Below are 12,701 nucleotides of genomic sequence, written 5' to 3' on the forward strand. Positions count from 1 at the left end.
CATGATTTTACCTTTTCAAAAATCTTTCCTTTAACACAAGTGAATTGGCATCATATAGTGTTAGAAGCGCACATCCTCCTCTAATACAGGTTTCCATGGTAACCCCGATATTTGGGAGAGGCCATCTCTGTGTCTCAAACTAGTTCTCAAACTGAGCCTTTCCTCGTTTCTATGAGTTTAACTAAGACGTTTTGCTGCTAAAGTAGAATGATCTTAGTCTTTTACCACTTAGAAAAGGTATGTCTTTTTCCCATTAATTTTTTTAAAAATCTTAATACGTGTCTCCTGGTAAGTACCACAGCTAGCAAGCACACTTGTATGAAAAAATCGGAGTATTTCATCTTATCTAGTTCTACTGTTGGTTTTTAATAAGTATGAGTGTTCATAGTGGTGGTTTTGCATTAAACCTTGTAACATATAAATTGAATTAAAGGAGGAAAAACCTTGGTAACTTTTTATGATTAAAGTTAGGTAAGCTCATTAATTTAAAAAAATGTAGAAATTATTTAGGGCACCTAGAACAAAAATACTCCCTGCAGTCCGTCATGTGTGGAAAGCCCGCCCACCGGCGCCGTCCGTCTGCCCCACCGCCGCCAGGGCTCGGCTCCGTCGCGTAATCCTTCCGCCCTGTCAAGCCCCCCCCCCCCCCGCTTCTGTCTCGGAGAATCACCCCACCTGCCCGACTCCCGTTCACGCCAGCCCCTCCTCTCCCTGAAGCCGTGTCATCACCCTCCGAAGGACACACCACTTCGCAGCCCTCACCTGCTGGACGCCTCTGCCCCTCCTGCGCTCTCGTCACCCTCCCTCGGCTTGACTTCTGTCTCCCTCCCCATCCTCATCTCCCAGTTTTCTCTGGCGCGCCGTTTTCTGGCTCATCTGACTTCATTTCCAGTCCCCCCTCAAAGTGTTGGTTCGCCTTCCTCGGGACACCGGGCTCCTTGCCCCGCGGCTCCCGGGGCCCACCTCCCGCCGGGCTGCAGCCCCGGGCGTGTTTCCAGCCCGGTCCGCGGACTCCCGTGCGCACGTGCCCTCCGGGCCGCTCCACCCCGACGCCCGCGGCCTCCTCCGACTCCCGCTGTCGCAGTGGAGCTCAGCACCCGCTCCCCGAAGTTGCCCCTTTCCAGGTTGGAAACAGGTGCCCTCCCTGACTCCTCACCCTTCCCCGCCGCCACGAAGCCATCAGGACATCCGGGCGGCTTCTCCTCGCACGTTTCCGGTCTCTGCCCTCGGCAGCCCCGCCCCTCCGGCCGTCCAGTCCCGCCGTCCGCGGGCCGCCGGCGGGGCTCCCTGCGCGTGCGCGAGTGGCGCTCCGGCCTGAGCCCCGGCAGGGACTCCGCAGAGCAGGGGCCCCGCGGGGCCGGGCAGGACCTCGAGCGCCTGCAGTCGCCGTTGGCCCCCACACGTGCTTGTGCTTTTAGCAGCCCGGAGACTAGCCCCTGCCACCTTCTAACCTGATTGCAGCCCCGATTCCCTCCTGTGCAGGAAGCCCCGCGCGTACAGAGTAGACGCCAGGCTTCTCAGCATGGTGCACAGCGCGGGTCGTCATCTGACCGCCGCCTGCCGCTCCGGGTTTATCTCCAGACACACATGCTCTGCTTTCCATGCCTGAGCAGCAAGGCTCTGCTTGCAGTTCCCCCAGCGCCCAAAACTTCACGACTGCACCTCCGCTCGTGAGCCTGAGTCATCTCCCCCTTCCTGCCCTTCTGGCTTCTGGCAGCTGCTTTGTGGCATCCCCTGTGTGCACTGCCCCTAGTCTCCTTGGGGAGGCGCAGTCCCCATCCTCCTCCTCCTCCAGGAGGTGTTGTCCCCGGGCTCCTCCTCCAGGAGGCTTTGTGATCAGTCTCCTCCTCCAGGATGCGCTGTCCCCAGGCTCCTGCTCCCACATTCCAGGCAGCAGGGCTGAACTACGCAGCAGGCAGAGCCGGCCCTTAGAGCACCAGCAAAGGCAGGACACCGAAACTTAATTAAATGTCCTGAAGGAGACTCATAATAATTTTTCCCCACCCCAAGTTTGCAAAGATTCGTTCCCCTGTGTGTTCACTCAGAGATCTGTGGTTCTGAGCCCACGGTCGCGTCTGGTCGCTACTTCACTTTGCGTTTCTTGGTCGCTGGTACTGCTGAGCACGCTCTTCCGAGCTGCTTGCTTCTTGCGCCGCCTCTGCTGGGATCTGTCAATTTCCTTTCCCCTTTGTTCCTATCAAGGCCTTAGGGGTTCTCCTGTCATTTGTGACAAGAAGTTTTTCAATTTGCTTTTTGCCCTTAATTTTTGTGTATTACTTTTTGACACACACAAGTGTTTGATTTTTATGTAGTAAATCTTCTGATACTTCCCTTTACGATTTCTTCCATCACTTTTATGCTGGGATATTTCAACACTATCAAGCATGAAACACATGCTTTTGTAAATTTTCATCTTGTTTGTAAAGTTTTACACATTTAACTCTAATTCATCTGGAATTTAGATGTATGTATCCTAACATACTTTTTTTTTTCCAAATGACTCCATTCTCCCAGCAGTTGGTTGAGTAATCCGTTTATTTATGGGTTTCCTTGTTCATACACAAAGGCGACCTGTTTATGTGAAAGTTTGTGCGGTTTGTTTGGATCTGTTGATTCACCATCTGTTTTCTTGCCGGCGTGATGGTATTTTGATGGCTTTTAGGAACTGATAAGGTCGTCCCCTCATCCTCTCAGAACTTTCGTTAGTTCTTGTCACCTGTTTATCCTTCCAGAAAAAAAAAATGAAATCATTTTGTCAGGTTTTGAACATCATCACATGGACTTTGTAATCATGTTAAGCCTGTAAGTTTGGTGAGAACTGACTTCTTGGTGAGTCTGCCTTCCGGCCCAGAAAGCAAGATGCTCCTTCATCTCTTTCGCTGACTCGATACTGCTTAGTGAAGCTGCGGGGCCTTCTCCGTGGGCTCTGCGCCTTGTTTGCAAGGTTGCCCTGAGATTCTGTCTCACTGCTGCTGTGGGTGGGAGTCTCTTTCCGTTTCATCTTCTGAATTGTCGTTTATTGTTGGACTGTAGGGCAGCTCTTGGTGTTTAGCTGTTTATTATCACTCTAAACATTTTTCAGTTGGTCCTTTTAGTTTTCAAGGCAGACAATCCTAGCGTCTCCAAGTGGTAAACATCTGTTTCCTTTTGCTCTTATACCTTCCTCGGTTGGTCAGAATAATTTTTAAAAGTAATTGGCATCCACTTAAAAATGGAAAGTCTACTAGGATTTTATTGTTACATACGATCTTGATTTTTTTGTTGTTTATTGAGATATAATTTGCATATAATGAAATGCAAAGATCTTAGGTGAATTTTGACAAGTGTGTGTGTGTGTGTGTGTGTGTGTGTGTGTATACACAGCATGTAGCTCACACCTGAAATAAGATACGAAACATTTTCAACATTTCAGAAAGTTCCCTGTGTCCCTTTCTGGTCTGTCTTCCTCCTTCTCAGGCAGGCGCGCACCTTTCCAACTTCCATCTCCAAAGATGGGTTTTGCCTGTTCTCCATCTTCATACAAGTGACATGATACTGATTTGAGGCAGCCTTTTCTCTTCATGTGATACGTTCCTCCCATGCCTGGTTCTTAGTATTTTTTAAATATATGTAGGGAAATTTCTTCTTTCTAAGCAAGTTATTTTTAAAATAACTAAATATTATACCCTGCAACGTGTGCAGGCAAATCCGTTGTGTGAGTTCCTGCAGGTTTGCAGCTGTGACGTGCACTGCTGAGGTCCTGCCGCTGGGCCGGCTTCCGAGCTGATGCTCTGAGAGACTTGGTCACTGTCATGACTCGAGGCTCCTGAGCCCTAAGTTTGAAATTCATGTCTTTTTCCTTAACTTAGAAAGAAACACCATCTTCTGTAAGTTACTACCGTACTTCTTCCTTCTGAAGACAAGCTGGAAGAACTGTCGGGCTGGAGGCTCGTTTCTGCATCCCGCTGTCACACTGTCACACAGAGAGACGTCCGTGCAGGGGCGGCGCTGCTGCCAAGGGACGCCTGCTTCTCCCGAGAGACTTGTGACTTCCTCCGGAAGCCCTGCTCTCCAGTGTGCCGCGTTGCTCCCTTAGTCACCAGGAGGCCCGGCGCAAACTTGGCACTCAGCCGAGCTCCTGAGTCATGCCAGGTGTCAGGGCATCTCTGTCTTCTTCTCCGTAATGATTTCAAATTTATTTTTAATTTTTATTTCATCATCCAACTTTATGCATATTTTCCCTTTAGAAGATCTTTAAGTCCTCTCTAAAAGTAGGAGATCTGACTTTCTGTTTCTACACACACACACACACACACACACCGCCAGCCCGCAGTGCTGCCAGCAGAGGCCTGAGCGATGTCGCGGGAGGCAGAGCCTGGTGGGCTGACCTGCAGAGACCGAGCCGGCGGTGCTGTGTGCGCAGCTCTGGTCCTGGCGGAGGTTTGGAGGCCGCGTGTGGGTCGAACCCACAGTCAGGAGGCCCGGCCCCTTGGATGCCAGAAGCTGAGCTTGTCACAGCCTGTTCTTGGCTTCACTCTGGCACGTTCCTTAGCAGGGAATTTCATTTAGTTCCTGAATTCTCTGCTCTTCCGTTCTTAACTTTGAGGGCGGAACTTTATGCGTCGTGACTCTGCCCCTGCGGGTGTTCACCGTCCCTCTAGAGACGCATATGGCAGGGATGCCTTCCCAAAGTGCGGATTTCAACCTGTGTTCTAAGTGTCTGCTTTTTGGGGTTTTGTCTCAGGCAGAAAATCCCCACCCACTTCCTGCTCCCCTTGGACGGTCTCTGAGTGCTCTGTGTCTCTGTCCCCCTCAGCCATCCTCAGGGGAGGATGGCCCGTCCCTCCCATGACCTCAGTCTCATCCCCCAGGGTGGCCACGAGTAGGTCTGAGCCACAGCATTCTTTCAAAGTTGTGCTTCAGTTCACGCACTTTCGGTGTGTGTAATGGCTCAGTGGGATCATGGACGACCTCGCGGTCTTCTTTCAAGAGTGCGGCCTCTTCTGAAAATGTTACGTCTGCCGGCTCAATCTTGCCATCCTGCGGTGCCACGACAAGTTAGATGTTTCTCGTTCTTCTAATAATTTTTTTTCTCTATAATCCTGCAGAATGAGCTCACTTAACCTTTGCCAAACTAGCTATTATCTGTGCTTCTCTTTCAAGTTCAAGATGAGCTATGAATAAACCAGGGGAGGCTGTTCCTGGGCTCCGAGTGTGCCGTCTCTGAGTCCTCACACCCAGCCCCGCGCGGGGACAGAGTCCAGGCCTCCCCCACGGCCTCCCTCTGCGGAGGCTGAGGTGCTTTGCTGTCCAGGCTTAGAAAATCTGTGTCTCTGTCGACATGAGGACCATAATCCGCGGGTCCGTTAGTATGGAGAAGCAGACCTTATCCACTAAGCTATTTTCAGTAACTCATTGAGCTGACACTGAAATGTAGGTCAGTCTCTGAGAAACTTGAAAATAATTGCACACAGTGCTTGAAAACCCAGGAGGACAGTTGAAGAAGCAACTGGAGATTGGACCTGTGCTGGTTTCGTTTTGTTATTTTTTTCTCATGCTCTTTATTTTCCTGACTTTTGTTAATGGGCGTGTATTACTTTTCGGTGGCGTGGAGACGGCTGACCTCATCTATCCCTTCCGGGATTCAGCACTCTTGGCGGGGGGGGGGGGGGCAGTCCAGGTCCTGTACAGACTACGTGCAATGTTGGAGCTCTTGTCAAGAAAAACGATTCAAAACTGAAAGGCGCCTGCCAGGGCCTGGGGCAGGGCCAGTGCAGATGCAAGCCCAGAGCCCACAGTCCCGTGGAGGGACCACGAGAACCACCCGAGGGCCACCACCAGGGCATTTGGTGACTGCTGTTTGTAGCCCGTGGGGGTTCCAGCCCTTTGCTTTCACTCCACCCCAAAGGCAGCAGGTCCCCAAACACTGAGAGGTTCGAGTGAGCCAGGTTTGGGACAGCCCGTCCTCCAGGGCTCCTGCATTGAGAAGGGTCACGGTGGCTCAGCTCCAGGCTCTCCGCACCCAGCTGGTGGGTGCGGGGTGTACCCGGTGACCTCACACTCCAGAACCCCGTTTGCACCTGTGCAGGACACCCGGACTCCCCAGTGTGTGTTCCACAGCGCACGCCTCTCCTCCGGTGCACACCACCCCATTAACAGACTGGCCTCTTCTCTCGCTGAACGCGTCATCTGAGAACAGTTCAGGTTAACAGAGTAATTGTGGAGGTCGACAGCGCCCCCACTCCCCATGCTCAGCCCTCTGCTAACACCTTGCATCAGTGCGGCGTGCTTGGCACAGCTCACAAACCAGCGTTGGCGTGTGAGCCTCCCCTGAAGGCCGCTCTCTGTGCAGATGTCCTCAGCGTTTGGCACCCGTCTTTCCCTGGCCCGGGACTCCGCCGGCCCCACACTGTGCTCAGCTGGCTCATCTCCTCAGGCTCCTCTCGGCAGGACAGTTTCTCAGGCCTACCCTGGTTTCAGTGCCTGGACGGTTTCGAGGCATGTTGATCGGGTATTTTGTAGGAAGTCACCCAGCTGGGACTTGCCGGATGGTTTTCTCATAGTTGGACTGGAGCTATGGGGTGCGGGGTGGAAGACCACCAAGGTCAAGTGCCCTTCTCATCCTAAGAAACCCAGAGCACTTACATCAGGGTCCACACAGCCTGCCCCGTGCAGGGAGGAGAGTCCTCGTGAGTGTGACCTTGCTGGACACTCGAAGCTGGGGTCCAGGAGCATAGCCCCCTCTGAATCATCTCATGACCACGCCCCAGCCTTCCGGCCTGGACACTCGTCACCTACAAGGAGTCAGAACAAAGTCGCTCTCATCTGGGAATTTCCACCAAGGTGGAAGGATCAGACCAGAATCTCTGCCTCCCTTTCTCACGTGTAAACCAGGTGCCTGTGGCAGTTAACGGGCGCAGGTGAGTCGCTGGCGGTGCCTGGGGCGGGACAGGTGCTTTCCTAGAACAAACTAGAACAAACACGTACTGAGTTTCCCCTGTGTGTCCGGCAGGCTTCTGGGTGCTGAGGGTCTAACGGAATAAAGTGGGTTTGCTTGGAGTTTATCTCGTAGGTGGCTGTGTAAACGGGTAGCCGTGGTTATTACAATACTTGCAGTATTTACATTGCAGGAGGGCACACTGTGCAGATGGTTGTAGCCAAATCGGCCGTGGAATTAGAATTAGAAAAATGATAAATCTGCGTCTTAATTTTCCACTTGCCTTACTCTCTAACCGGGGGAGAGGTTTTAATGAGAGAGTGTTCATTCTCATTCACATAAAAAAGCACAAGGTACAGAATCAGGGGAACCCCATTTTTTCAGCTGCCAAATGTGCAGTTCCAGGCAGTGGTGACGCTCAGTGCTGGCAATGTCGCGACGGAAGTCACTTCCTGAGACTTGTTTGTTAGGAGAAGCACTCGGTACGCACAAGGGTATGGAGTGTGCGTGTTTCAGTTTCAAAACCGTTAACATTTTACCATGTTTGTTTCTTCGTTCCCCACTTTTTTGCTTGAGTGTTTTAAAGGACATCTCAGATATTTAGTCCTTTTGTCCTTAAGTGATTCAGCAAGTAGCTCAAAAGAGGGCATCACCCCTAACGAAATTAATGGGACCCTCAATATCGTTTTATACCCGGTCCATGGTTAAGCGTCTCTGATTTTTTTAAAGTCTTTTCACAGTTGATGTGCTTGAATCAGGATCCCAACAAGGTCCACCTGTTGTGGCGGTGGTTCTGTCTCTTACGTCTCTTAATCGGCTTTCCGTGTTTGCAGCCTCCACCTCCCTCTGCCCCGAGCTCCTGCCGGGTGCAGAGGCTGGGGCACCTGCCTGGAGAAGGCCCCAAGCCCGGGAGCGGTCTGCTTCCTTCCTCCTGCTGCCACGTCATTGGTGCCTGCATCTTCTTGATCCCACAGAGACATTCAGCTTTTGGTTTCGTGTGTTTCTTGGAGAGTGTGTGTGTGTGTCTGTGTGTGCGAGTACTCCCCAGGTGTTGGGGTACCTGGCACCTCCTTTCTCCAGGGGACACTTGGGGCTCGGCTGCTCTGCTCTCAGTGGTATCAGCCCCACCTGGGAGTCCAGGCAGGCACGGCCTGCAGGACTTGGGCGAAGTCACTCAGGCTCCCTGCTTCTTGCTTTCTCAGTCTGTTAAAAGCAGAGGTAATACCGCCTCCCCAGGAGGACTCAGGTGAAAACGCTTCAGGGCTGCAAACGGCCGTTCGCGTTGGGCACTGATAATAGCAATGGTTCTTCTGTCAATGAAGAAAATTTTCTTTGAAAAGTACTTTCCTTCCTCAGGTACTTCTAATTGCGATAATGGTAATACTTTTTTTTTTATCATTGGAAAAAGCTTCCAGTTCATTTGCAAAGATTGAAAGCCACCAGCTTTTTAGCCCACAGGCAGTGGAGGCAAGATGAACGCCTCGTGGTTTCTGGGTGCTTGAAGCTGTAAGAGATGAGTGGTGCCTGTCTGTGGAGCAGAGGTTTGTTTAATAGCCTGACTGGGGAAGACAGAAATTCCTCAGGCTTCCAGATCCCAGGGCTGAGGGGCATCCCTGAAGGGGAGGGAGTAACTATGGAAAGTTCTCTGGACTGGTTGCCTTCATCAAAAGGCTCTCCCGCTCCAGCCCGAGACAGGCACCTTGCATTGAGCACTCTTTCCCTAGGACTGGGAGAAGGATCTTGTAAAGGGATTTTGCTTGTTCATTGTCAGGAACAGACTTGCTATTTAAACGTTCACAGTCCCCAGCAAGCTTGCAATTCCAAACCGTGTGAATGTGCAAATCCTTCCCAAACCGCTTTTTTCTGGGAGGGAGGTAGTTACACACCAGAGTGCCCATGAGATGGATCGATCATTTGTATTAGTTTTGAGTTTAATCTCTCTTCCTGCCAGATCTTTTATCTCCTAGATAAGAATCGTATAGTTGGAACCGGAGAACTCAGCAGGGCCCCAAGGTCCAGAGCAGATTAATAGGTCCTGTGGTCAAATCAGAGTGGGCAGCAGATCCCACAGGCTTTCAGGTGCTGTTTACACTCCGCGTGAACAAGTGGCCGAGAATCCGGGGATCGCATGGGGCGGGGTCTGGGAGGGCCGAGGGGGCTTGGGGCTGGAACGCTGCGTCCGTCTGCCCGTCTGTCTGGGACGCTCTCTGCCCCCGCCCGTGCGATTAGTGGGTGCAGCCAGTGGGTTCAACTGCCGTCCTTTTGACCTTGTCTCTTCCTGAAATTGCTGTTGTTCTCTGTCCCCGACGGAGCAGGTGAGCTGTTCACTTACAGACACTGAACTCTGCAGGAAGAAGGAGATGGAAGATAAGTTTTACTGCGCGCTGTGACAGTCAGGGACAGGTGGCGCTCTCGAATTAGCATGATCAGTGACTAAGATTCAAAGGGAAGGTTTACAGAGGCATGGGTGGAGGGCAACCAGGTAACCTGGTGTCACCCGAAGGTCACAGGGGCCCAGAGAGAGATCATGCAGAGCTGCCCCCACCCCAGAGAAGAGCAGGAACCTTTGGGTGAAGAGCACAGATAGTCTGGGGCATCGCCAGTGACTGTGAAGGACCCCACCTGGCCAGGCAGCCCCCCAGGGTGCCGAGCGGGAGGGGAGGGTGGAGGTGGAGGCGGGGTGAAAGCAGGAATGTCCGGCCAGAGTGTCCGCGCGTGACGTTATGTGTAAATTCCACCATTTAATAATCTGAATTACAGCAAAGTACACATGATAAAATTCTCCAACTCGGCCACTTTCACGTGTACGGTTCAGTGCGTGCACAGCATTGTACAACCGTCTCCAGAATTCCTTTCATCTTTCAAAAGGGAAACTTTGCCCTCTTTAAACAATACCTCCCCAGCCCTCCCTCCTCAGCCCCTGGCAACCACCATCTACATTCTGTTTCCATGAACTTGACTCCTCTAGGTGCCTCATTCAAGTGGGATGACTTAATGTGGAATCACACAGTATCTGTCCTTCTGTGGCTGGCTTATTTCACTCAGTGTAATGTCCAGAAATTTCATTCATATTGGAGCAGGTGCCAGAATTTCTTTCCTTTTCAAGGCTGCATAATATTCCCTTGTGTGCATGGACCACGTTTTGTTTACTCATTCATCTATCACTGGATACTTGGGTTGAATCCACCTTTTGGCTCTTGTGAATAATAATACTGTTGTGAACATGGGTGTAGCAGTAGCTCTTCCAGACCCTACTTTCAGTTCTTTGGGGTCTATATTTTGAAGTAGAATTGCTGGATCTTATGGGAATCCTATGTTTAACTTTTTGAGGAACCGCCATACTGTTTTTCATAGTGGCTGCACCATTTTCCATTCCCAGCAATATTGTACAAGAGTGCCAACTTCTCCACATCCTTGCCCACACGTTATTTTCTGCTATTGTTGGCAGTAGGCATCCTAAGGGATGTGAGGTGGATCTCTGTGTGGTTTTGATTTGTTCCCCATTTTGGGGGGGGGGTAATTAGGTGTATTTTATTTATTTGTTACCTTGTACACACTAGGCATGCGCTCTACCACTGAGCTATACCTTCCCCTCTTGTCCCCCCATTTTTATAGAAGAAGCAGAAACAAAATGGAACCATGGTAAGTGGACAAGCTCAAAGTCAACGTTGTTTCCTACTTTTTTTGCTACGTACCAGCCATCTTCAGCATGCAAACTGTATTTCCCTTGGAGCGTGACTTGGTGTGGCCCAGGTTCCCACAGACCAAGTGCAGCCACACTGATACCCAGGAAGCCGCCTTCATCTTCTGTGTTGACAAATGGCTCTCTCCTGAAGGGAGCCTGCTTACAAAGTCAGATCACCGTGAGCTGTTTGAGGCTTCTCGAAGGGTCTCAGACTCCCAAAGTGAACACAGAAATGGGGTGGGTTTTCTGTAGTTAATTGGAGATGCACACGTTGCATTTTCTAAGGAAGCATAAAGAGAGGGGGCTCTCATCAGCTATGGGACCACCTATATCACCGTGAGGCGCAAGCCAAGAGCACTCACGCCCAGCTGGCAGTGAGGACTGCATTCCCAGAAAGCCATTTTTGGAAGCAGCTTTATTTGTAATAATTAGAAAGATTCGGCCTTCGTGGCTCAACTGGCACCACGCTTCAGAGCAGCGTGACTTTCTGCTGAGGACTCCTGCTAACAGACTCTGACTCAGGGGTGGACACCCCGTGTGACCGTCCTCAGGAGGTCCTCTGAGAATCTCTCTTCATCTTGGAGCAGTCAGTGGCTGCGTCCTCACCCATGAAGACCCCGGGTGCGTTTCCGATGAGCCCCGGGTGCAGACTTGTGAGTCCCCACCGTCAGGCCACTGGGTTTCTGCAGACGTGGCTGTGATTTTGTGCGGGTGGTGCAGAGCCTGGCGTCAACTGCAGGCTGAGCTGGGCGTCGTCCGACTCCAGAGTGAAGTCACACATCACCTCTTTCTGAAAGGGGTTTCTGTGCCACTTCCAAGGAACAGGAAAGACGGCCCGATTTCCACAGGACCCTCCCCCACCCCTGATGTTTCACTTCACTGGTAACTTGAAAATGCAGTTTAGGGTCATAGCAATTCCAAGTGGGAACTGATGGTGGGTGCCAATTCATCCCAGGGCATCACTGGGCCAAACGATGGGGCAGAAAGCGTGGCTAAACTCCACAAAGAGAGAGCCCTGCAAAGGTGGAGGAGCGAGGCAGAGCCTCCTGAAGCCTTGCCATGAGAGCCTGCTTGTCTGCCAGAGGCAGTCTTCCGCACCTGCCGGGAAGCTGGGAGGAAAGATAGCCTAACGCACTGTGCATTCCATTCCGCGTCCCCAGTCAGAGCCGGGCAGGGGCGTGGCGGGATGTGGGCCGCACGCAGATGGTTCACAAAATTCACAGCCCATCTGTCTTTGTCAAGCTCATTTCCTCTTTTATTAAAATGTTAATGAATATAGTTTTTATTTATCATTTGGTGACATGTGCAGCATCCTTTTCCGGGAGACAAATCTGCAATCTGCCTGCCCACGTGAGCTGACAGAGAACTTCCCGCTACACATGGAACGCGGGAAGGAGGAATATTTGGGTTCCGTTTTAACTGCCTTATGCAGGTCAAACAAAACATCTCTTTACTCGTTGACAACAGCATGGGGGGGGCGGGGGGGCACACTGGACCCCGAGTTCCAAGCCAGGCTCCCTGGTGACTGGCCCCAGGACCGTGGGCCTTGGCTTGCCCGCCTGTCCATCTGCCTCACTCAGCAAGTGAGTGAGGAACGCATTTGCACTTACTTCTTACCATCCACTTGCTTGCAGGGGTTTGACTTGTGTTGCTCCTTCTTTCAGACTCTCCGTGGAAAGTGCATCTGTCAAACGTCAGCCCCGAGATGACAGGCGTCACCGTGCGTGGCCTGACCCCGGCCCGCACCTACCAGTTCAGAGTGTGCGCCGTGAACCACGTGGGCAAAGGCCAGTACAGCGCCGAGACCAGCAGGTGCGTGGACCTGCGGCCCATGGCAGGGGCACCGGGGGCGAGACCCAGCATCGGGTTCAGTGGAGGGGGCCAATGAGAGTGTCAGCCTCTGTCCCTTCATGATGTTGGGAGCCATGAGCGGGAAAGATGTAACAGAGAAAGCGCAAGGGGTCGCCGGGCGCCCTTCATTGCTGAGGGCAGTTTCTCCACCCCCCGGGTGCCCCGGCCCAGCCGACACAGATCGCTCCCGATAGCACAGCCCTCTGTGCACCTGCAGTTAGGAGCTTGCCACGGTGCCGTGCCCTTCAC

The 12,701-nt window shown here is 52.0% G+C and overlaps 1 protein-coding gene across 1 annotated transcript in view; it reads left to right on the plus strand.

The window, feature by feature from the left end:
- LOC140691186 (protein sidekick-1-like) overlaps nucleotides 1–12,701 on the plus strand; it is a 390,631-nt gene that overhangs the window by 340,047 nt on the left and 37,883 nt on the right. Inside the window, exon 16 of the mRNA XM_072954110.1 lies at nucleotides 12,266–12,413. Within this exon, the coding sequence (XP_072810211.1) occupies nucleotides 12,266–12,413 (148 nt within the window). The remainder of the gene's footprint in view (nucleotides 1–12,265; nucleotides 12,414–12,701) is intronic.

This window comes from Vicugna pacos, chromosome 33 (assembly GCF_048564905.1).
Source record: "Vicugna pacos chromosome 33, VicPac4, whole genome shotgun sequence".
NCBI classification, from domain to species: Eukaryota; Metazoa; Chordata; class Mammalia; order Artiodactyla; family Camelidae; genus Vicugna; species Vicugna pacos.